General features: G+C 53.6%; 1 protein-coding gene across 2 annotated transcripts in view; it reads left to right on the top strand.

Moving 5' to 3' along the window:
• The window catches only part of TJAP1 (tight junction associated protein 1), a 447,483-nt gene that overhangs the window by 102,217 nt on the left and 319,868 nt on the right, over positions 1-25,398 (top strand). For both annotated transcript variants that reach the window (XM_053712761.1, XM_053712760.1), the window contains exons 5-7: positions 13,578-13,643; positions 13,877-13,970; positions 17,119-17,246. In XM_053712761.1, coding sequence (XP_053568736.1) covers positions 17,142-17,246 — 105 coding nt within the window. In that variant the 5' untranslated portion in view covers positions 13,578-13,643; positions 13,877-13,970; positions 17,119-17,141. The remainder of the gene's footprint in view (positions 1-13,577; positions 13,644-13,876; positions 13,971-17,118; positions 17,247-25,398) is intronic.

Here is a 25,398-nt window from a genome sequence, read left to right as displayed (position 1 = left end):
CTGCACTCTCCCCCTGCAGTCACAATATGCTACCCTGCACTCTCCTCTCCCCCTGCAGTCACAATATGCTATCCCTGCACTCTCCTCTCCCCCTGCAGTCACAATATGCTACCCTGCACTCTCCTCTCTCTCTGCAGTCACAATATGCTATCCCTGCACTCTCCTCTCCCCCTGCAGTCACAATATGCTATCCCTGCACTCTCCTCTCCCCCTGCAGTCACAATATGCTACCCTGCACTCTCCTCTCTCTCTGCAGTCACAATATGCTACCCTGCACTCTCCTCTCTCTCTGCAGTCACAATATGCTACCCTGCACTCTCCTCTCTCTCTGCAGTCACAATATGCTATCCCTGCACTCTCCTCTCCCCCTGCAGTAACAATATGCTATCCCTGCACTCTCCTCTCTCTCTGCAGTCACAATATGCTCCCCCTGCACTCTCCCCCTGCAGTTACAATATGCTATCCCTGCACTCTCCTCTCCCCCTGCAGTCACAATATGCTACCCTGCACTCTCCTCTCTCTCTGCAGTCACAATATGCTATCCCTGCACTCTCCTCTCCCCCTGCAGTAACAATATGCTACCCTGCACTCTCCTCTCTCTCTGCAGTCACAATATGCTATCCCTGCACTCTCCTCTCCCCCTGCAGTAACAATATGCTAACCTGCACTCTCCTCTCTCTCTCCCGTCACAATATGCTACCCTGCACTCTCCCCCTGCAGTTACAATATGCTATCCCTGCACTCTCCTCTCCCCCCTGCAGTCACAATATGCTACCCTGCACTCTCCTCTCTCTCTGCAGTCACAATATGCTATCCCTGCACTCTCCTCTCCCCCTGCAGTCACAATATGCTACCCTGCACTCTCCTCTCTCTGCAGTCACAATATGCTATCCCTGCACTCTCCTCTCCCCCTGCAGTAACAATATGCTACCCTGCACTCTCCTCTCTCTCTGCAGTCACAATATGCTCCCCCTGCACTCCCCCCCTGCAGTTACAATATGCTACCATGCACTCTCCTCTCTCTCTGCAGTCACAATATGCTATCCCTGCACTCCCCTTTCCCCCTGCAGTCACAATATGCTCCCCCTGCACTCTCCTCTCTCTCTCTGCAGTCACAATATTCTCCCCCTTCACTCTCCTCTCTCCCTGCAGTCACAATATGCTATCTCTGCAATCTCCTCTCCCCCTGCAGTTACAATATGCTTTCCCTGCACTCTCCTCTCCCCCTGCAGTCACAAAATACTATCCCTGTACTCTCCTCTCCCCCTGCAGTCACAATATACTCCCCCTGCACTCTCCTCTCTTCCTGCAGTCACAATATGCTCCCCCTGCACAGTCACCGTGTGCTCCCCCTATCTCCCCCTGCAGTCACTGTGTGCTCCCCCTATCTCCCCCTGCAGTCACCGTGTGCTCCCCCTGCAGTCACCATGTGCTCCCCCTATCTCCCCCTGCAGTCACCGTGTGCTCCCCTTTATCTCCCCCTGCAGTCACCGTGTGCTCCCCTTTATCTCCCCCTGCAGTCACTGTGTGCTCCCCCTATCTCTCCCTGCAGTCACTGTGTGCTCCCCCTATCTCCCCCTTCAGTCACTGTGTGCTCCCCCTATCTCCCCCTTCAGTCACTGTGTGCTCCCCCTATGTCCCTCTGCAGTCACTGTGTGCTCCCCCTATCTCCCCCTGCAGTCACCGTGTGCTCCCCTATCTCCCCCTTCAGTCACTGTGTGCTCCCTCTATCTCTCCCTGCAGTCACTGTGTGCTCCCCCTATCTCTCCCTGCAGTCACTGTGTGCTCCCCCTATCTCTCCCTGCAGTCACTGTGTGCTCCCCCTATCTCCCCCTGCAGTCACTGTGTGCTCCCCCTATCTCCCCCCGCAGTTACTGTGTGCTCCCCCTATCTCCCCCTGCAGTCACCGTGTGCTCCCCCTATCTCCCCCTGCAGTCACTGTGTGCTCCCCCTATCTCTCCCTGCAGTCACTGTGTGCTCCCCCTATCTCCCCCTGCAGTCACTGTGTGCTCCCCCTATCTCCCCCCCGCAGTTACTGTGTGCTCCCCCTATCTCCCCCTGCAGTCACCGTGTGCTCCCCCTATCTCCCCCTGCAGTCACTGTGTGCTCCCCCTATCTCTCCATGCAGTCACTGTGTGCTCCCCCTATCTCTCCCTGCAGTCACTGTGTGCTCCCCCTATCTCCCCCTGCAGTCATTGTGTGCTCCCCCTATCTCCCCCTGCAGTTACTGTGTGCTCCCCCTATCTCCCCCTGCAGTCACCGTGTGCTCGCCCTATCTCCCCCTGCAGTCACTGTGTGCTCCCCCATCTCTCCCTGCAGTCACTGTGTGCTCCCCCTATCTCCCCCTGCAGTCACTGTGTGCTCTACCTATCTCCCCCTGCAGTCACTGTGTGCTCCCCCTATCTCCCCCTGCAGTCACTGTGTGCTCCCCCTATCTCTCCCTGCAGTCACTGTGTGCTCCCCCTATCTCTCCCTGCAGTCACTGTGTGCTCCCCCTATCTCTCCCTGCAGTCACTGTGTGCTCCCCCTATCTCCCCCTTCAGTCACCGTGTGCTCCCCCATCTCCCCCTGCAGTCACCGTGTGCTCCCCCATCTCCCCCTGCAGTCACTGTGTGCTCCCCCTATCTCCCCCTGCAGTCACTGTGTGCTCCCCCTATTTCCCCCTGCAGTCACCGTGTGCTCCCCCTATCTCCCCCTTCAGTCACCGTGTGCTCCCCTATCTCCCCCTGCAGTCACCATGTGCTCCCCCTATCTCTCCCTGCAGTCACTGTGTGCTCCCCCTATCTCCCCCTTCAGTCACTGTGTGCTCCCCCTATCTCCCCCTTCAGTCACCGTGTGCTCCCCTATCTCCCCCTGCAGTCACTGTGTGCTCCCCCTATCTCCCCCTGCAGTCACTGTGTGCTCCCCCTATCTCCCCCTGCAGTCACTGTGTGCTCCCCCTATCTCCCCCTGCAGTCACCGTGTGCTCCCCTATCTCCCCCTGCAGTCACTGTGTGCTCCCCCTATCTCTCCCTGCAGTCACTGTGTGCTCCCCCTATCTCTCCCTGCAGTCACTGTGTGCTCCCCCTATCTCTCCCTGCAGTCACTGTGTGCTCCCCCTATCTCCCCCTTCAGTCACTGTGTGCTCCCCCTATCTCCCCCTTCAGTCACTGTGTGCTCCCCCTTTCTCCCCCTTCAGTCACTGTGTGCTCCCCCTATCTCCCCCTGCAGTCACTGTGTGCTCGCCCTATCTCCCCCTGCAGTCACCGTGTGCTCCCCTATCTCCCCCTTCAGTCACCGTGTGCTCCCCCTATCTCTCCCTGCAGTCACTGTGTGCTCCCCCTATCTCTCCCTGCAGTCACAGTGTGCTCCCCCTATCTCTCCCTGCAGTCACTGTGTGCTCCCCCTATCTCCCCCTTCAGTCACCGGGTGCTCCCCTATCTCCCCCTGCAGTCACTGTGTGCTCCCCCTATCTCTCCCTGCAGTCACTGTGTGCTCCCCCTATCTCCCCCTTCAGTCACTGTGTGCTCCCCCTATCTCCCCCTTCAGTCACTGTGTGCTCCCCCTATGTCCCCCTGCAGTCACTGTGTGCTCCCCCTATCTCCCCCTGCAGTCACCGTGTGCTCCCCTATCTCCCCCTGCAGTCACTGTGTGCTCCCCCTATCTCTCCCTGCAGTCACTGTGTGCTCCCCCTATCTCACCCTGCAGTCACTGTGTGCTCCCCCTATCTCTCCCTGCAGTCACTGTGTGCTCCCCCTATCTCTCCCTGCAGTCACTGTGTGCTCCCCCTATCTCTCCCTTCAGTCACCGGGTGCTCCCCTATCTCTCCCTGCAGTCACTGTGTGCTCCCCCTATCTCTCCCTGCAGTAACCGTGTGCTCCCCTATCTCCCCCTGCAGTCACCGTGTGCTCCCCTATCTCCCCCTGCAGTCACTGTGTGCTCCCCCTATCTCCCCCTGCAGTCACTGTGTGCTCCCCCTATCTCCCCCTGCAGTCACCGTGTGCTCCCCTATCTCTCCCTGCAGTCACTGTGTGCTCCCCCTATCTCTCCCTGCAGTCACTGTGTGCTCCCCCTATCTCTCCCTGCAGTCACTGTGTGCTCCCCCTATCTCTCCCTGCAGTCACTGTGTGCTCCCCCTATCTCCCCCTTCAGTCACTGTGTGCTCCCCCTATCTCCCCCTGCAGTCACTGTGTGCTCCCCCTATCTCCCCCTGCAGTCACCGTGTGCTCCCCTATCTCCCCCTTCAGTCACTGTGTGCTCCCCCTATCTCTCCCTGCAGTCACTGTGTGCTCCCCCTATCTCTCCCTGCAGTCACAGTGTGCTCCCCCTATTTCTCCCTGCAGTCACTGTGTGCTCCCCCTATCTCCCCCTTCAGTCACCGGGTGCTCCCCTATCTCCCCCTGCAGTCACTGTGTGCTCCCCCTATCTCCCCCTGCAGTCACTGTGTGCTCCCCCTATCTCTCCCTGCAGTCACTGTGTGCTCCCCCTATCTCCCCCTTCAGTCACTGTGTGCTCCCCCTATCTCCCCCTTCAGTCACTGTGTGCTCCCCCTATGTCCCCCTGCAGTCACTGTGTGCTCCCCCTATCTCCCCCTGCAGTCACCGTGTGCTCCCCTATCTCCCCCTGCAGTCACTGTGTGCTCCCCCTATCTCCCCCTGCAGTCACTGTGTGCTCCCCCTATCTCTCCCTGCAGTCACTGTGTGCTCCCCCTATCTCTCCCTGCAGTCACTGTGTGCTCCCCCTATCTCCCCCTTCAGTCACCGGGTGCTCCCCTATCTCTCCCTGCAGTAACCGTGTGCTCCCCTATCTCCCCCTGCAGTCACCGTGTGCTCCCCTATCTCCCCCTGCAGTCACTGTGTGCTCCCCCTATCTCCCCCTGCATTCACTGTGTGCTCCCCCTATCTCCCCCTTCAGTCACCGTGTGCTCCCCTATCTCCTCCTGCAGTCACCGTGTGCTCCCCCTATCTCTCCCTGCAGTCACCGTGTGCTCCCCCTATCTCTCCCTGCAGTCACTGTGTGCTCCCCCTATCTCTCCCTTCAGTCACTGTGTGCTCCCCCTATCTCCCCCTTCAGTCACCGTGTGCTCCCCTATCTCCCCCTGCAGTCACTGTGTGCTCCCCCTATCTCCCCCTGCAGTCACTGTGTGCTCCCCCTATCTCCCCCTGCAGTCACTGTGTGCTCCCCCTATCTCCCCCTGCAGTCACTGTGCGCTCCCCCTATCTCCCCCTGCAGTCACCGTGTGCTCCCCCTATCTCTCCCTGCAGTCACCGTGTGCTCCCCCTATCTCTCCCTGCAGTCACTGTGTGCTCCCCCTATCTCTCCTTGCAGTCACTGTGTGCTCCCCCTATCTCCCCCTTCAGTCACTGTGTGCTCCCCCTATCTCCCCCTTCAGTCACTGTGTGCTCCCCCTATGTCCCCCTGCAGTCACCGTGTGCTCCCCTATCTCCCCCTTCAGTCACTGTGTGCTCCCCCTATCTCTCCCTGCAGTCACTGTGTGCTCCCCCTCTCTCTCCCTGCAGTCACTGTGTGCTCCCCCTATCTCTCCCTGCAGTCACTGTGTGCTCCCCCTATCTCCCCCTTCAGTCACCGGGTGCTCCCCTATCTCTCCCTGCAGTAACCGTGTGCTCCCCTATCTCCCCCTGCAGTCACTGTGTGCTCCCCCTATCTCCCCCTTCAGTCACCGTGTGCTCCCCTATCTCTCCCTGCAGTCACTGTGTTCTCCCCTATCTCCCCCTTCAGTCACCATGTGCTCCCCTATCTCCCCCTGCAGTCACTGTGTTCTCCCCTATCTCCCCCTTCAGTCACCATGTGCTCCCCTATCTCCCCCTGCAGTCACTGTGTTCTCCCCTATCTCTCCCTGCAGTCACTGTGTTCTCCCCCTATCTCTCCCTGCAGTCACTGTGTTCTCCCCTATCTCTCCCTGCAGTCACTGTGTGCTCCCCTATCTCCCCCTGCAGTCACTGTGTGCTCCCCCTATCTCTCCCTACAGTCACTGTGTGCTCCCCCTATCTCTCCCTTCAGTCACTGTGTGCTCCCCCTATGTCCCCCTGCAGTCACTGTGTGCTCCCCCTATCTCCCCCTGCAGTCACAGTGTGCTCCCCCTATCTCCCCCTTCAGTCACTGTGTGCTCCCCCTATCTCCCCCTTCAGTCACTGTGTGCTCCCCCTATGTCCCCCTGCAGTCACTGTGTGCTCCCCCTATCTCCCCCTGCAGTCACCGTGTGCTCCCCTATGTCCCCCTTCAGTCACTGTGTGCTCCCCCTATCTCTCCCTGCAGTCACTGTGTGCTCCCCCTATCTCCCCCTTCAGTCACCGGGTGCTCCCCTATCTCTCCCTGCAGTAACCGTGTGCTCCCCTATCTCCCCCTGCAGTCACTGTGTGCTCCCCCTATCTCCCCCTTCAGTCACCGTGTGCTCCCCTATCTCTCCCTGCAGTCACTGTGTGCTCCCCTATCTCCCCCTGCAGTCACTGTGTTCTCCCCTATCTCCCCCTTCAGTCACTGTGTGCTCCCCCTATCTCCCCCTTCAGTCACTGTGTTCTCCCCTATCTCCCCCTTCAGTCACTGTGTGCTCCCCCTATCTCCCCCTTCAGTCACTGTGTTCTCCCCTATCTCTCCCTGCAGTCACTGTGTTCTCCCCTATCTCTCCCTGCAGTCACTGTGTTCTCCCCTATCTCTCCCTGCAGTCACTGTGTTCTCCCCTATCTCTCCCTGCAGTCACTGTGTGCTCCCCCTATCTCCCCCTGCAGTCACTGTGTGCTCCCCTCTCTCTCCCTGCAGTCACTGTGTTCTCCCCTATCTCTCCCTGCAGTCACTGTGTTCTCCCCTATCTCCCCCTGCAGTCACTGTGTGCTCCCCTATCTCCCCCTGCAGTCACTGTGTGCTCCCCTATCTCCCCCTTCAGTCACTGTGTGCTCCCCTCTCTCTCCCTGCAGTCACTGTGTTCTCCCCTCTCTCTCCCTGCAGTCACTGTGTTCTCCCCTATCTCTCCCTGCAGTCACTGTGTTCTCCCCTATCTCCCCCTGCAGTCACTGTGTGCTCCCCTATCTCCCCCTGCAGTCACTGTGTGCTCCCCTATCTCCCCCTTCAGTCACTGTGTGCTCCCCTCTCTCTCCCTGCAGTCACTGTGTGCTCCCCTATTTCCCCCTGCAGTCACTGTGTGCTCCCCCTATCTCCCCCTGCAGTCACTGTGTGCTCCCCTCTCTCTCCCTGCAGTCACTGTGTGCTCCCCCTATCTCTCCCTGCAGTCACTGTGTTCTCCCCTATCTCCCCCTGCAGTCACTGTGTGCTCCCCCTATCTCTCCCTGCAGTCACTGTGTTCTCCCCCTATCTCTCCCTGCAGTCACTGTGTTCTCCCCTCTCTCTCCCTGCAGTCACTGTGTGCTCCCCCTATCTCCCCCTGCAGTCACCGTGTGCTCCCCTATCTCCCCCTGCAGTCACTGTGTGCTCCCCTCTCTCTCCCTGCAGTCACTGTGTGCTCCCCTCTCTCTCCCTGCAGTCACTGTGTTCTCCCCTATCTCTCCCTGCAGTCACTGTGTTCTCCCCTATCTCTCCCTGCAGTCACTGTGTTCTCCCCTATCTCTCCCTGCAGTCACTGTGTTCTCCCCTATCTCTCCCTGCAGTCACTGTGTTCTCCCCTATCTCTCCCTGCAGTCACTGTGTGCTCCCCTATCTCCCCCTGCAGTCACTGTGTTCTCCCCTATCTCTCCCTTCAGTCACTGTGTGCTCCCCTATCTCCCCCTGCAGTCACTGTGTGCTCCCCCTATCTCCCCCTGCAGTCACTGTGTGCTCCCCTCTCTCTCCCTGCAGTCACTGTGTGCTCCCCCTATCTCTCCCTGCAGTCACCATGTGCTCCCCCTCTCTCCCCCTACAGTCACCATGTGCTCCCCTCTCTCTCCCTGCAGTCACTGTGTGCTCCCCTCTCTCTCCCTGCAGTCACTGTGTGCTCCCCTATCTCCCCCTGCAGTCACCGTGTGCTCCCCTATCTCCCCCTGCAGTCACTGTGTGCTCCCCTCTCTCTCCCTGCAGTCACTGTGTGCTCCCCTCTCTCTCCCTGCAGTCACTGTGTTCTCCCCTCTCTCTCCCTGCAGTCACTGTGTTCTCCCCTATCTCTCCCTGCAGTCACTGTGTTCTCCCCTATCTCTCCCTGCAGTCACTGTGTTCTCCCCTATCTCTCCCTGCAGTCACTGTGTTCTCCCCTATCTCTCCCTGCAGTCACTGTGTTCTCCCCTATCTCTCCCTGCAGTCACTGTGTGCTCCCCTATCTCTCCCTGCAGTCACTGTGTGCTCCCCCTATCTCCCCCTGCAGTCACTGTGTGCTCCCCTCTCTCTCCCTGCAGTCACTGTGTGCTCCCCTCTCTCTCCCTGCAGTCACTGTGTTCTCCCCTATCTCTCCCTGCAGTCACTGTGTTCTCCCCTATCTCTCCCTGCAGTCACTGTGTTCTCCCCTATCTCCCCCTGCAGTCACCGTGTGCTCCCCCTATCTCCCCCTGCAGTCACTGTGTGCTCCCCCTATCTCCCCCTGCAGTCACTGTGTGCTCCCCTCTCTCTCCCTGCAGTCACTGTGTTCTCCCCTATCTCTCCCTGCAGTCACTGTGTTCTCCCCTATCTCCCCCTGCAGTCACTGTGTGCTCCCCTATCTCCCCCTGCAGTCACTGTGTGCTCCCCCTATCTCCCCCTGCAGTCACTGTGTGCTCCCCCTATCTCCCCCTGCAGTCACTGTGTGCTCCCCCTATCTCCCCCTGCAGTCACTGTGTGCTCCCCTCTCTCTCCCTGCAGTCACTGTGTGCTCCCCCTATCTCTCCCTGCAGTCACCTTGTGCTCCCCCTCTCTCCCTCTACAGTCACCATGTGCTCCCCTCTCTCTCCCTGCAGTCACTGTGTGCTCCCCCTATCTCCCCCTGCAGTCACCGTGTGCTCCCCTATCTCCCCCTGCAGTCACTGTGTGCTCCCCCTATCTCTCCCTGCAGTCACCATGTGCTCCCCCTCTCTCTCCCTGCAGTCACTGTGTGCTCCCCTCTCTCTCCCTGCAGTCACTGTGTTCTCCCCTATCTCTCCCTGCAGTCACTGTGTTCTCCCCTATCTCTCCCTGCAGTCACTGTGTTCTCCCCTATCTCTCCCTGCAGTCACTGTGTTCTCCCCTATCTCTCCCTGCAGTCACTGTGTTCTCCCCTATCTCTCCCTGCAGTCACTGTGTGCTCCCCTATCTCCCCCTGCAGTCACTGTGTTCTCCCCTATCTCTCCCTTCAGTCACTGTGTGCTCCCCTATCTCCCCCTGCAGTCACTGTGTGCTCCCCCTATCTCCCCCTGCAGTCACTGTGTGCTCCCCTCTCTCTCCCTGCAGTCACTGTGTGCTCCCCCTATCTCTCCCTGCAGTCACCATGTGCTCCCCCTCTCTCTCCCTGCAGTCACTGTGTGCTCCCCCTATCTCCCCCTGCAGTCACCGTGTGCTCCCCTATCTCCCCCTGCAGTCACTGTGTGCTCCCCTCTCTCTCCCTGCAGTCACTGTGTGCTCCCCTCTCTCTCCCTGCAGTCACTGTGTTCTCCCCTCTCTCTCCCTGCAGTCACTGTGTTCTCCCCTATCTCTCCCTGCAGTCACTGTGTTCTCCCCTATCTCTCCCTGCAGTCACTGTGTTCTCCCCTATCTCTCCCTGCAGTCACTGTGTTCTCCCCTATCTCTCCCTGCAGTCACTGTGTTCTCCCCTATCTCTCCCTGCAGTCACTGTGTGCTCCCCTATCTCTCCCTGCAGTCACTGTGTGCTCCCCCTATCTCCCCCTGCAGTCACTGTGTGCTCCCCTCTCTCTCCCTGCAGTCACTGTGTGCTCCCCTCTCTCTCCCTGCAGTCACTGTGTTCTCCCCTATCTCTCCCTGCAGTCACTGTGTTCTCCCCTATCTCTCCCTGCAGTCACTGTGTTCTCCCCTATCTCCCCCTGCAGTCACCGTGTGCTCCCCCTATCTCCCCCTGCAGTCACTGTGTGCTCCCCCTATCTCCCCCTGCAGTCACTGTGTGCTCCCCTCTCTCTCCCTGCAGTCACTGTGTTCTCCCCTATCTCTCCCTGCAGTCACTGTGTTCTCCCCTATCTCCCCCTGCAGTCACTGTGTGCTCCCCTATCTCCCCCTGCAGTCACTGTGTGCTCCCCCTATCTCCCCCTGCAGTCACTGTGTGCTCCCCCTATCTCCCCCTGCAGTCACTGTGTGCTCCCCCTATCTCCCCCTGCAGTCACCGTGTGCTCCCCTATCTCCCCCTGCAGTCACTGTGTGCTCCCCCTATCTCCCCCTGCAGTCACTGTGTTCTCCCCTATCTCCCCCTTCAGTCACCGTGTGCTCCCCTATCTCCTCCTGCAGTCACCGTGTGCTCCCCCTATCTCTCCCTGCAGTCACCGTGTGCTCCCCCTATCTCTCCCTGCAGTCACTGTGTGCTCCCCCTATCTCTCCCTTCAGTCACTGTGTGCTCCCCCTATCTCCCCCTTCAGTCACCGTGTGCTCCCCTATCTCCCCCTGCAGTCACTGTGTGCTCCCCCTATCTCCCCCTGCAGTCACTGTGTGCTCCCCCTATCTCCCCCTGCAGTCACTGTGTGCTCCCCCTATCTCCCCCTGCAGTCACTGTGCGCTCCCCCTATCTCCCCCTGCAGTCACCGTGTGCTCCCCCTATCTCTCCCTGCAGTCACCGTGTGCTCCCCCTATCTCTCCCTGCAGTCACTGTGTGCTCCCCCTATCTCTCCTTGCAGTCACTGTGTGCTCCCCCTATCTCCCCCTTCAGTCACTGTGTGCTCCCCCTATCTCCCCCTTCAGTCACTGTGTGCTCCCCCTATCTCCCCCTTCAGTCACTGTGTGCTCCCCCTATGTCCCCCTGCAGTCACCGTGTGCTCCCCTATCTCCCCCTTCAGTCACTGTGTGCTCCCCCTATCTCTCCCTGCAGTCACTGTGTGCTCCCCCTCTCTCTCCCTGCAGTCACTGTGTGCTCCCCCTATCTCTCCCTGCAGTCACTGTGTGCTCCCCCTATCTCCCCCTTCAGTCACCGGGTGCTCCCCTATCTCTCCCTGCAGTAACCGTGTGCTCCCCTATCTCCCCCTGCAGTCACTGTGTGCTCCCCCTATCTCCCCCTTCAGTCACCGTGTGCTCCCCTATCTCTCCCTGCAGTCACTGTGTTCTCCCCTATCTCCCCCTTCAGTCACCATGTGCTCCCCTATCTCCCCCTGCAGTCACTGTGTTCTCCCCTATCTCCCCCTTCAGTCACCATGTGCTCCCCTATCTCCCCCTGCAGTCACTGTGTTCTCCCCTATCTCTCCCTGCAGTCACTGTGTTCTCCCCCTATCTCTCCCTGCAGTCACTGTGTTCTCCCCTATCTCTCCCTGCAGTCACTGTGTGCTCCCCTATCTCCCCCTGCAGTCACTGTGTGCTCCCCCTATCTCTCCCTACAGTCACTGTGTGCTCCCCCTATCTCTCCCTTCAGTCACTGTGTGCTCCCCCTATGTCCCCCTGCAGTCACTGTGTGCTCCCCCTATCTCCCCCTGCAGTCACAGTGTGCTCCCCCTATCTCCCCCTTCAGTCACTGTGTGCTCCCCCTATCTCCCCCTTCAGTCACTGTGTGCTCCCCCTATGTCCCCCTGCAGTCACTGTGTGCTCCCCCTATCTCCCCCTGCAGTCACCGTGTGCTCCCCTATCTCCCCCTTCAGTCACTGTGTGCTCCCCCTATCTCTCCCTGCAGTCACTGTGTGCTCCCCCTATCTCCCCCTTCAGTCACCGGGTGCTCCCCTATCTCTCCCTGCAGTAACCGTGTGCTCCCCTATCTCCCCCTGCAGTCACTGTGTGCTCCCCCTATCTCCCCCTTCAGTCACCGTGTGCTCCCCTATCTCTCCCTGCAGTCACTGTGTGCTCCCCTATCTCCCCCTGCAGTCACTGTGTTCTCCCCTATCTCCCCCTTCAGTCACTGTGTGCTCCCCCTATCTCCCCCTTCAGTCACTGTGTTCTCCCCTATCTCCCCCTTCAGTCACTGTGTGCTCCCCCTATCTCCCCCTTCAGTCACTGTGTTCTCCCCTATCTCTCCCTGCAGTCACTGTGTTCTCCCCTATCTCTCCCTGCAGTCACTGTGTTCTCCCCTATCTCTCCCTGCAGTCACTGTGTTCTCCCCTATCTCTCCCTGCAGTCACTGTGTGCTCCCCCTATCTCCCCCTGCAGTCACTGTGTGCTCCCCTCTCTCTCCCTGCAGTCACTGTGTTCTCCCCTATCTCTCCCTGCAGTCACTGTGTTCTCCCCTATCTCTCCCTGCAGTCACTGTGTTCTCCCCTATCTCCCCCTGCAGTCACTGTGTGCTCCCCTATCTCCCCCTGCAGTCACTGTGTGCTCCCCTATCTCCCCCTTCAGTCACTGTGTGCTCCCCTCTCTCTCCCTGCAGTCACTGTGTGCTCCCCTATTTCCCCCTGCAGTCACTGTGTGCTCCCCTCTCTCTCCCTGCAGTCACTGTGTTCTCCCCTATCTCTCCCTGCAGTCACTGTGTTCTCCCCTATCTCCCCCTGCAGTCACTGTGTTCTCCCCTATCTCTCCCTGCAGTCACTGTGTTCTCCCCTATCTCTCCCTGCAGTCACTGTGTTCTCCCCTATCTCCCCCTGCAGTCACTGTGTGCTCCCCTATCTCCCCCTGCAGTCACTGTGTGCTCCCCCTATCTCCCCCTGCAGTCACTGTGTGCTCCCCCTATCTCCCCCTGCAGTCACTGTGTGCTCCCCCTATCTCCCCCTGCAGTCACCGTGTGCTCCCCTATCTCCCCCTGCAGTCACTGTGTGCTCCCCCTATCTCTCCCTGCAGTCACTGTGTTCTCCCCTATCTCTCCCTTCAGTCACTGTGTGCTCCCCTATCTCCCCCTGCAGTCACTGTGTGCTCCCCCTATCTCTCCCTGCAGTCACTGTGTTCTCCCCTATCTCCCCCTGCAGTCACAGTGTGCTCCCCTATTTCCCCCTGCAGTCACTGTGTGCTCCCCCTATCTCTCCCTGCAGTCACTGTGTTCTCCCCTATCTCCCCCTGCAGTCACTGTGTGCTCCCCCTATCTCCCCCTGCAGTCACTGTGTTCTCCCCCTATCTCCCCCTGCAGTCACAGTGTGCTCCCCTATTTCCCCCTTCAGTCACTGTGTGCTCCCCCTATCTCCCCCTGCAGTCACTGTGTGCTCCCCCTATCTCTCCCTGCAGTCACTGTGTGCTCCCCTATCTCCCCCTGCAGTCACCGTGTGCTCCCCCTATCTCCCCCTGCAGTCACAGTGTGCTCCCCTATTTCCCCCTGCAGTCACTGTGTGCTCCCCCTATCTCCCCCTGCAGTCACTGTGTGCTCCCCCTATCTCTCCCTGCAGTCACTGTGTGCTCCCCTATTTCCCCCTGCAGTCACTGTGTGCTCCCCCTATCTCCCCCTGCAGTCACTGTGTGCTCCCCCTATCTCTCCCTGCAGTCACCGTGTGCTCCCCCTATCTCCCCCTGCAGTCACTGAGTGCTCCCCCTATCTCCCCCTGCAGTCACCGTGTCTCCCTACAGTTGCACACCCTATGGTTGTCTTTAGCTGCGTACCACCTGTATTCCCGCCCTACCTCTGTTTACTGTGTGTCCTTTACTTCCTCTAGGTCTCCTGAGACTTGTGCGCTAGTGTTGTGGTGTATCGGATTACAGGCACTAGCAGATGATCTCAGGTATTGTACTGTAATACAAGTGTAGCATTAAAGGGACAATGTACACAAGATTTTTCTTTGATGATCCATTAGTATAGACCATCTGGGAGTGTTTTTTGTAAAACTGTATAGTTTTGCTTATTTTTAAATTCCATTGTGCTGATTTTAAGACTCCTAACCAAGTCTAACAGTGTCAGATGTATACTTGTGTTTACAGATTGGCTGCTAAATGTCATCTGTATTTTCATATGCAGGGAGGGGGAGTGTTTGCTGTTCCTGTTTTCCCAGCCCCTTTCAGGGGGTGTCCCAGCCTAACCTCATCAGCAGTGCTAAAGTAGGAGCTTCTAAGTAAGTTTTTAAACCTTTTTATATCAGTATCTGTGCGTATTCTTCTTTATGTTATATGAACATTTGTCTGCACTTTCCAGTTAACTAGAATAAGCAGTGTTGTTCTGGTGACAGGCAGTTATGTAGCAGTGTCAGTCCCATCTGGTTACACCTTACAGTGCTGCAGGAGATATTTGCTTCTCTCACAAGCCTCCCCGTCTTACGTTACTGTAGCCTTTGTGCCACCAGCAGAGCTCAGCATGGAAATCTAATTAGAGCGTAAACAGAGCACAGTGTGTATTGTAGTCTCTGTGTGTACGATCAATAAGTGCCGGCTGGCGGCTGCCATTCATAAACATTCCTTGTCCTTACTCTCTGGCTGTCAGTGCCCTGTGATTTCCATCAGGTCATACATAAACCTGCAGTGTTGTCTGATGGGACGTGCAGATATTGTGCCAAGCGCTTTAGATTCCGTATAAGGGACTTAATAACATCAGCGCTTCATTACCAGCATTATGAGGTGGCAAATGGCAGCTTAGTAATAATGTGGGAGCGGAAGAGCAGCGTAGAGGGATACACGTATGGCCAAGCAGCGCTGCACATAACAGGGCAACATCCGACAGTACTGTGCAGAGTTGTTGCTTTACTTCCATTGTTTGCTATCAACCTCCAGCTACTCCTCACATCTGCTCTGCTTCTATCATCAGATGACTTGTTATGTGCACCTCCCCTTGTGTGGTATGTTCCCGGGCATGTACCCTCCTCCTATCCCTTGTGCACCTCCCCTTGTGTGGTATGTTCCCGGGCATGTACCCTCCTCCTATCCCTTATGCACCTCCCCTTGTGTGGTATGTTCCCGGGCATGTACCCTCCTATCCCTTGTGTCCCTCTCAGCTGATGACTTGTGATGTGCACCTCCCCTTGTGTGGTATGTTCCCGGGCATGTACCCTCCTCCTATCCCTTATGCACCTCCCCTTGTGTGGTATGTTCCCAGGCATGTACCCTCCTCCTATCCCTTGTGCACCTTCCCTTGTGTTGTATGTTCCCGGGCATGTACCCTCCTCCTATCCCTTGTGCACCTCCCCTTGTGTGGTATGTTCCCAGGCATGTACCCTCCTCCTATCCCTTATGCACCTCCCCTTGTGTGGTATGTTCCCAGGCATGTACCCTCCTCCTATCCCTTGTGCACCTTCCCTTGTGTGGTATGTTCCCGGGCATGTACCCTCCTCCTATCCCTTGTGCACCTCCCCTTGTGTGATATGTTCCCGGGCATGTACCCTCCTATCCCTTGTGTCCCTGTCAGCTGATGGCTTGTGATGTGGACCTCCCCTTGTGTGATATGTTCCCGGGCATGTACCCTCCTATCCCTTGTGTCCCTGTCAGCTGATGGCTTGTGATGTGCACCTCCCCTTGTGTGGTATGTTCCCGGGCATGTACCCTCCTCCTATCCCTTCTGCATCTCTCAGCTGATGACTTGTGATGTGCACCTCCCCTTGTGTGGTATGTTCCCGGGCATGTACCCTCCTATCTCTTGTGTACCTCCCCTTGTGTGGTATGTTCCCGGGCATGTACCCTCCTATCCCTTGTGTCCCTCTCAGCTGATGACTTGTGATGTGCACCTCCCCTTGTGTGGTATGTTCCCGGGCATGTACCCTCCTATCCCTTGTGTCCCTCTCAGCTGATGACTTGTGATGTGCACCTCCCCTTGTGTGGTATGTTCCCGGGCATGTACCCTCCTCCTATCCCTTGTGTCCCTGTCAGCTGATGGCTTGTGATGTCACCTCCCCTTGTGTGGTATGTTCCCGGGCATGTACCCTCCTCCTATCCCTTGTGCATCTCTGAGCTGATGACTTGTGATGTGCACCTCCCCTTGTGTGGTATGTTCCCAGGCATGTACCCTCCTATCCCTTGTGCACCTCCCCTTGTGTGGTATGTTCCCAGGCATATACCCTCCTCCTATCCCTTGTGCATCTCCCCTTGTGTGGTATGTTCCCGGGCATGTACCCTCCTCCTATCCCTTGTGTCCCTGTCAGCTGATGGCTTGTGATGTGCATCTCCCCTTGTGTGTTATGTTCCCAGGCATGTACCCTCCTATCCCTTGTGCATCTCTCAGCTGATGGCTTGTGATGTGCACCTCCCCTTGTGTGGTATGTTCCCAGGCATGTACCCTCCTCCTATCCCTTGTGCACCTCCCCTTGTGTGGTATGTTCCCAGGCATGTACCCTCCTTCTATCCCTTGTGCACCTCCCCTTGTGTGGTATGTTCCCAGGCATGTACCCTCCTCCTATCCCTTATGCACCTCCCCTTGTGTGGTATGTTCCCAGGCATGTACCCTCCTCCTATCCCTTGTGCACCTCCCCTTGTGTGGTATGTTCCCAGGCATGTACCCTCCTCCTATCCCTTGTGCACCTCCCCTTGTGTGGTATGTTCCCAGGCATGTACCCTCCTCCTATCCCTTGTGCACCTCCCCTTGTGTGGTATGTTCCCGGGCATGTACCCTCCTCCTATCCCTTGTGCACCTCCCCTTGTGTGGTATGTTCCCGGGCATGTACCCTCCTCCTATCCCTTGTGTCCCTCTCAGCAGATATCTTGTGCATATGACGCTCTTCTTACTTGGCATCTTCCCTCTGTCCTGCTTTTCTGCCCAGATATCACATGATCTGCCGTTTTCTCGTCTCTGCTTATGTCTTTAGATGTCTCTTGTCATCTGCTCCTCTTCCTGCTATTTCCTCTTTACATGATGGAGGTCTCTTGTGCCCCAGACATATTGCAGTCATACAGATGAAGCCAGTTGCCTCGCTACAACAGACTAACAAGCCAGTAGAATGAATATATCTCTACTACTTCTGCAATTCTATAATTGGAGTGGAATAAACCCATTGAACTATGCTTTAAAAAAAGACAATGATTCATCCTGAGTTTTTGTTTTCCTTGCTCACTCCTGCGCATGCTGCTTCATGGTCAATAAATGTTTCCCTGATGGGCCGCACATCCCTAAGAGATCAATAGATTGCCTGAGGGTGCTCACGTGTGAGTGTATGGATTGGCGTGAGTGACAGAGAGGGTTCCCGTTGTGCTGCCAGAGCACTGTAATCTTCCTTCTCTGCTGTTTCTCCTGGCTCTTCAGCACAGAATGTTCCTGATGTTTTCTACCTTCCTTTTCACCAGACACAGCCGTGGGAGAGCACAGGATGACCAGTTCCGCCCCAAACAAGAAGCCTTACAGAAAGGCACCACCGCAGCATCGTGAGACACGGCATGAACCTAGGGAGGAGACAGTGGACCAGAAGAGCCAGGTAACATCTGTGAGGGCTGCTGTATGCCAGCGAACTTGTTTTAGTAAAGCAGAAGCAGTGGAGCTAAAGGATACTGAAGGCCCAGATGCTTACAATCTTAGCTGCTCCTCTTCCTGGTCTTTAGCTTCCAGCAATGATAAGGCCCCAGATGGTGAGGGGACACATAGGGGCCGGACCCATGCATTGTTCCGCAGAGTGAAATCACTCCGTACTAAAGGGAAGCAAAAACGCTCAATGCGAATCCGTGGCCTCCGTCGGTTCCTCAGCCAAAGTGAGGAGAACATAGCTGAATTAGCAGGTGGCTCGCAGGAAGGTAAAAGTCAAAGTCTTGAGCGCAGCCTTATTTTCAAGGAGCCTGCAGAGGTACTTGAACCTAGGAAAAGTCGCCAGTCTCCCTGCTCTCAGCCTCTTAAAAGCATTCTGAAACATCCAGGCCCTCTAAACCTGAAAAGTGAAGCCAAATTCTGCCCTAGTCAAAAAACAGAGAGGCTGCGCTCCCCATTGGTCCTTTCTCTTGCTCAGGGGGAGTGCGGGAGAGAGAAAACCCCTTCACCAGACATAAAAAACCAGCAGGACAAAGCCAAGTTCTCTCAATTCCTAGACGAGATCACCTCTAGGGTGCTAAGCCCCACTAGTAGGGGCAGCAGTAGGAGGGCAGCTGGGGGCAGCACAGATGAGGAATCTCCCAGCTGCAGTAACAAGACGGATACAGAGGAGGATGGGTGCAAAAGAGAACATTCAGAGAAAGATGGGAGCTGGAGGGAAGGATTGCCAGGGCACAGAGGGGGTAGGAAAAGCTCAGTGGAAAGGCAAAAGCCGGCCAAATGTGTGCAAGCAGAATGTTATCCCAGGGAGCAGGCTACCATCAAACATCAAATCAGGGAATCACAGACCAGGGTGGGGAACAGAACAAAGCAGCAGCCTGGGGTTACTAAAGACAAAGCACCAGCATCTTTTGATCTTGGCTACCTGGAGTCCCTCTCCTCTGCTTCACAGGGCCCAGAGGGGAGAAGTCCAAGGGCATCCCCTTCATTCAACCTTTGTCATCACAAGGTAAGGCCCCAGATTCCTACAGCTTGTCCCACGGGGATCACCTCACCTTTCCTACGGTCACCCTCTCTCTGCTCCTCCCTCACCTTCCCTCTGTCCCTTTCCTCTACATTACATGGTCCTAGGGCTTTCACCTTCATTCAGTATTTGTCATCTAAAAGTTAGGCCTCTTATTCCCTCACTTTGTCCCACAGGGCTCACCTCGCCTTTCCTACGGTGATCCCCTCTCCTACCTCATTCACTAAACCCCTCTCTGTTATCTGCAGCCTTTCGCTTCCTCCTTAACCTCCAACCCACTTCCTACCTCATTCTCTATACCCCTCTCCTGTTATCTGCAGCCTTTCCTTCCTCCTTAACCTCCAACCCACTTCCTACCTCATTCTCTATACCCCTCTCCTGTTATCTACAGCCTTCCCTTCCTGCTTAACCTTCAACCCACTTCCTACCTCATTCTCTATACCCCTCTCCTGTTATCTGCAGCCTTCCCTTCCTCAACCTCCAACCCTCTTCCTACCTCATTCACTTTACCCCTCTCCTGTTATCTGCAGCCTTTCGCTTCCTCCTTAACCTTCAACCCTCTTCCTACCTCATTCACTTTACCCCTCTCCTGTTATCTACAGCCTTCCCTTCCTCTTTAACCTCCAACCCACTTCCTACCTCATTCACTATACCCCTCTCCTGTTATCTGCAGCCTTCCCTTCCTGCTTAACCTTCAACCCACTTCCTACCTCATTCTCTATACCCCTCTCCTGTTATCTGCAGCCTTCCCTTCCTGCTTAACCGTCAACCCACTTCCTACCTCATTCTCTATACCCCTCTCCTGTTATCTGCAGCCTTCCCTTCCTGCTTAACCTCCAACCCACTTCCTACCTCATTCACTTTACCCCTCTGTGTTATCTGCAGCCTTTCCTTCCCTTCCTCAACCTCCAACCCACTTCCTACCTCATTCTCTATACCCCTCTCCTGTTATCTACAGCCTTCCCTTCCTCCTTAACCTCCAACCCACTTCCTACCTCATTCACTTTACCCCTCTCTCCTGTTATCTGCGGCCTTCCCTTCCTCAACCTCCAACCCACTTCCTACCTCATTCAGTTTACCCCTCTCTCTGTTATCTACAGCCTTCCCTTCCTCAACCTCCAACCCACTTCCTACCTCATTCAGTTTACCCCTCTCTGTTATCTACAGCCTTTCCTTCCCTTCCTCAACCTCCAACCCACTTCCTACCTCATTCAGTTTACCCCTCTCCTGTTATCTGCAGTCTTCCCTTCCTTCTTAACCTCCAACCCACTTCCTACCTCATTCTCTATACCCCTCTCCTGTTATCTACAGCCTTCCCTTCCTCAACCTCCAACCCACTTCCTACCTCATTCAGTTTACCCCTCTCCTGTTATCTGCAGTCTTCCCTTCCTGCTTAACCTTCAACCCACTTCCTACCTCATTCTCTATACCCCTCTCTCTGTTATCTACAGCCTTCCCTTCCTCAACCTCCAACCCACTTCCTACCTCATTCAGTTTACCCCTCTCCTGTTATCTGCAGTCTTCCCTTCCTTCTTAACCTCCAACCCACTTCCTACCTCATTCACTTTACCCCTCTCCTGTTATCTGCAGCCTTCCCTTCCTCCTTAACCTTCAACCCTCTTCCTACCTCATTCACTTTACCCCTCTCCTGTTATCTGCAGCCTTCCCTTCCTCCTTAACCTCCAACCCACTTCCTACCTCATTCACTTTACCCCTCTGTGTTATCGGCAGCCTTCCCTTCCTCAACCTCCAACCCACTTCCTACCTCATTCACTTTACCCCTCTCCTGTTATCTACAGCCTTCCCTTCCTCTTTAACCTCCAACCCACTTCCTACCTCATTCACTTTACCCCTCTCCTGTTATCTGCGGCCTTCCCTTCCTCAACCTCCAACCCACTTCCTACCTCATTCAGTTTACCCCTCTCTGTTATCTACAGCCTTCCCTTCCTCAACCTCCAACCCACTCCCTACCTCATTCACTTTACCCCTCTGTGTTATCTTCAGCCTTTCCTTTCCTTCCCTTCCTCAACCTCCAACCCACTTCCTACCTCATTCTCTATACCCCTCTCCTGTTATCTACAGCCTTCCCTTCCTCCTTAACCTCCAACCCTCTTCCTACCTCATTCACTTTACCCCTCTCCTGTTATCTACAGCCTTCCCTTCCTCCTTAACCTCCAACCCTCTTCCTACCTCATTCACTATACCCCTCTCCTGTTATCTGCAGCCTTCCCTTCCTCCTTAACCTCCAACCCACTTCCTACCTCATTCTCTATACCCCTCTCCTGTTATCTGCAGCCTTTCCTTCCTCTTTAACCTCCAACCCTCTTCCTACCTCATTCACTTTACCCCTCTCCTGTTATCTACAGCCTTCCCTTCCTGCTTAACCTCCAACCCTCTTCCTACCTCATTCACTATACCCCTCTCCTGTTATCTGCAGCCTTCCCTTCCTCCTTAACCTCCAACCCACTTCCTACCTCATTCACTTTACCCCTCTCCTGTTATCTGCGGCCTTTCCTTCCTCTTTAAAGTGAAGGTCCATTTTGATGAATTAAAGTGCCCTTGTTTTTAATAGGTTTATTAAAAACCGGGCACCGATCCATCAAAATGGACCTTCACTTTAACCTCCAACTAGGGTTGCACCGATACCATTTTTTTAAGACCAAGTACCGATACTTTTTTTCAAATACTCACAGATACCAATTACCGATACTTCTTTTTTAATATCATGACAGTTTTCCAAGCACAATGCAGACTAATGAATCAAGATATCTTCTTTATAATTATGAGCTGTAACTCAAGACATTTTGAAATAATAAAAGTTTTATTTGTTGTCACAAAGTTCACAGAACATGTTTATAAATAAAAAAATATTACAATCAAATATATTAATAATGACAACAATAAATAACAGCTGCAGCAGCTGTGGCTGGAAAGTTACAATTTAAAGGGGTGATTACTGGATGCAGTTGGGTTGTATGGTGCCTATATAACATTAATCTGACATTTGTATTTAATACAAAGTAATATAATTTAATTCTGGAAAAAATATTGGGAATGGAGTGTCCCAGTAATCCCTTTTGAGAAAAATGGGGCATTTGAATTCTTCTGACTCAACAGAAAATAGGACTGGTCTTCATATTTTTCCAGGGCTGCTTTTTATTCCCAGTCCTCAGAGTACAGTATGTTTTGAACATACTTGTTCAAGATGAGAACTAGCAGTATAACGTGCAATCTAGCTATTTGAATATTTTGTAAAAGTTAGTGGCAAGTTCTTTTTAATGAACAGAAGCATCTCTGCATGTTCCGCTATAAGTCTGTTTCTGCTATCAGTAAGGACGTTTGACGCTAAGCTGAACTGTCTTTCACTTTTCACACTACTGCATGGGGCAGAAATATATTTTTGGGCCATTTTAGCCAGAGCTGGAAATCTCAGTTTATTAACTGCCCAGTACTTTAGGGGTTTGCCTGAACGAGGTGTATAGTAGCGGCTTTTGGAGCACTGCTCTGACGTACAATAATACAAATAACAGCAATTTGCATTGGCAGAACAGAAGTGAACAAGTTTTAGTAAAGTTTCCACTCCAGCTTAAATGAAATGGGAACATGCAGTTTGAAAAACTCCACAAGATGATGTATGGTTAGGAAGTGGAGGTATCGGTTTAAGTATCGGTGCATTTGCATGAGTACAAGTACTCATGCAAATACTTGGTATCGGCACCGATACCGATACTAGTATCGGTAACGGTGCAACCCTACCTCCAACCCACTTCCTACGTCGTTCACTTTACCCCTCTTTGTAATCTGCAGCCTTCCCTTAAGCTTTAACCTCCAACCCACTTCCTACCTCATTCACTATACCCCTCTCTGTTATCTGCAGCCTTCCCTTGCTTCCTAACCTCCAACCCACTTCCTACCTCATTCACTATACCCCTCTCCTGTTATCTGCAGCCTTCCCTTCCTCAACCTCCAATCCACTTCCTACCTCATTCACTTTACGTCTCTCCTGTTATCTACAGCCTTCCCTTCTTCCTTAACCTCCAACCCACTTCCTACCTCATTCACTATACCCCTCTCTGTTTTCTGCAGCCTTGTACTGACCCCTTTACTTTAGACAGCGCACAGAAGCATCTCACTGCTCATTTCTGTGGAATGTTATATACCAAACCTGCAAGGTCACATATTAACCCTAACCAAACCTGCAAGGTCACACATTAACCCTAACCAAACCTGCAAGGTCACGCATTAACCCTATCCAATCCTGCAAGGTCACGCATTAACCCTATCCAAACCTGCAAGGTCACGCATTAAACCTATCCAAACCTGCAAGGTCACGCATTATCCCTAACCAAACCTGCAAGGTCACATATTAACCCTAACTAAACCTGCAAGGTCACACATTAACCCTAACCAAACCTGCAAGGTCACACATTAACCCTAACCAAACCTGCAAGATCACGCATTAACCCTATCCAAACCTGCAAGGTCACGCATTAACCCTATCCAAACCTGCAAGGTCACGCATTATCCCTAACCAAACCTGCAAGGTCACGCATTAACCCTAACCAAACCTGCAAGGTCACACATTAACCCTAACCAAACCTTCAAGGTCACGCATTAACCCTAACCAAACCTGCAAGGTCACGCATTAACCCTATCCAAACCTGCAAGGTCACGCATTAACCCTATCCAAACCTGCAAGGTCACGCATTAACCCTATCCAAACCTGCAAGGTCACACATTATCCCTAACCAAACCTGCAAGGTCACACATTAACCCTAACCAAACCTGCAAGATCACGCATTAACCCTATCCAAACCTGCAAGGTCACGCATTATCCCTAACCAAACCTGCATGGTCACACATTATCCCTAACCAAACCTGCAAGATCACGCATTAACCCTATCCAAACCTGCAAGGTCACGCATTAACCCTATCCAAACCTGCAAGGTCACGCATTAACCCTATCCAAACCTGCAAGGTCACGCATTATCCCTAACCAAACCTGCAAGGTCACGCATTAACCCTAACCAAACCTGCAAGGTCACACATTAACCCTAACCAAACCTGCAAGGTCACACATTAACCCTAACCAAACCTGCAAGGTCACGCATTAACCTTATCCAAACCTGCAAGGTCACGCATTAACCCTAACCAAACCTGCAAGGTCGCGCATTATCCCTAACTAAACCTGCAAGGTCACACATTAACCCTAACTAGGGCTGGGCGATATGGGAAAAAATTAATATAGTTTAAAAAATAACTGTTGAACATACATTTCTCTTGCAAGGTGTATCCAGTCCACAGATTCATCCTTACTTGTGGGATATTCTCATTCCCTACAGGAAGTGGCAAAGAGAGCACACAGCAGAGCTGTCCATATAGCTCCCCCTCTGGCTCCGCCCCCCCCAGTCATTCTCTTTGCCGCTCTAACAAGTAGCATCTCCACGGGAGGGTAAAGTGAATGTGGTATTAGATTTGTAGTTTTTATTTCTTCAATCAAAAGTTTGTTATTTTTAAATAGTGCCGGTTTGTACTATTTACTCTCTGGCAGAAAGTGATGAAGAATTCTGCTGAGAGGAAAATGATTTTAGCATGTTGTAACTAAAATCCACTGCTGTTCCCACGCAGGACTGAGGAGTACCAGAAAACTTCAGTTGGGGGGAACAGTTTGCAGGCTTAACTGCTATAAGGTATGTTCAGTCATTTTTTTCTAGTCAAGACTTAGTAATGCTAGAAGACTGACAAGAATCCCCATGTGGGGAAGGTAAGCCATATTCTGAGACTCAGTATGGAAGGAAGGCTTAATTAACAGGGCTCAAAGACTGGTGGACACTGTTAAAGGGCAATCGATTATTTTATAGTGAAATATAATATTATATAATCATTATACAAGTTTTTATTACTTTTGTAGTGTTTTATGGGGTTTGGTTCCACATGGCATATTTTTAGACACCTATTTAGGATTTTGAAGGTCCCACAACTCCGGAGTGGAGAGGGAGGGGGCCTAAAATTTGCGCCTCAGTTGCGCAGTTGATATTGCAGACATCTTCATGCAACTTCACGTGGAGGGTCCAAAGACTACTTGAGGACTTCATAGAGGCTTATTTTCCATCAAACTAATCCCCAGGGGCAGGTAGGGCCACAGCAGATTGCTGTGGCACGGTGCTGTAGTTTGCTAACCGGTTGTCAGCTTTAGGTTGCTCCGGTTTGGGCATTAAGGGGTTAATTGACTTGCAATTCGCTGTGCAATCATTCCAAAGCATTAATATCGTGTGGTAAAAATTTCAGAAAGATCGGATCATTTTTTAAGATTTAGTAAAAAAGTGTGCGCTTTTTATTATTTAAAGGCACAGTACCGTTTTTTCTCAAATTGTATATTTTAGTATTTGAGTGCTGTCTAAGTCTGTTTAACATGTCTGAGCCTACAGATAGACGTTGCTCTATGTGTTTAGTAGCCATGGTGGAACCCCCATTACATTTGTGTTTTAAGTGTGCTAATTTATCTATGCATTTTAAAGATCATGTTGTGTCACTTAAGAATGTAGCCCAAGATGATTCTTTGACAGAAGGTAACAAGGATAGCCCACCTTCCTCTCCCCATGTGTCGACACCATTTACGCCCGCGCAAGCGATGCCTAGTACCTCTAGCGCATTGGCCCCTATTACATTACAACAATTAGCAGCAGTCATGGATAATTCCCTTGCGGCATTTCTATCCAAACTGCCAGTTTTTCCTAAAAAGCATGATAGCTCGGTTTTAAGAACAGAGTATGAGCAATCAGAAGCTTTGGAGGGTTTATCTGTTGTACCCTCACAACACTCTGATGTGGCGGTGAGGGATGTGCTGTCCGAGGGAGAAATTTCTGACACAGGAAAGGTTTCTCAGCGGGCAGAATCAGATTCCTTAGCGTTTAAATTTAAGCTGGAACACCTCCGCGTGCTGCTTAAGGAGGTATTAGCCACGCTGGATGATTGCGACCCCATGGTGGTCCCAGAGAAATTGTGTAAAATGGACAAATATCTAGAAGTCCCTGTATACACTGATGCGTTTCCGATACCGAAGAGGGTGGCGGATATTGTGGCT

Source organism: Bombina bombina, chromosome 4, assembly GCF_027579735.1.
Source record: "Bombina bombina isolate aBomBom1 chromosome 4, aBomBom1.pri, whole genome shotgun sequence".
NCBI classification, from domain to species: domain Eukaryota; kingdom Metazoa; phylum Chordata; class Amphibia; order Anura; family Bombinatoridae; genus Bombina; species Bombina bombina.
The sequence above is the reverse complement of the archived record's forward strand: the minus strand, read 5'-3'. Positions and strand labels throughout refer to the sequence as shown.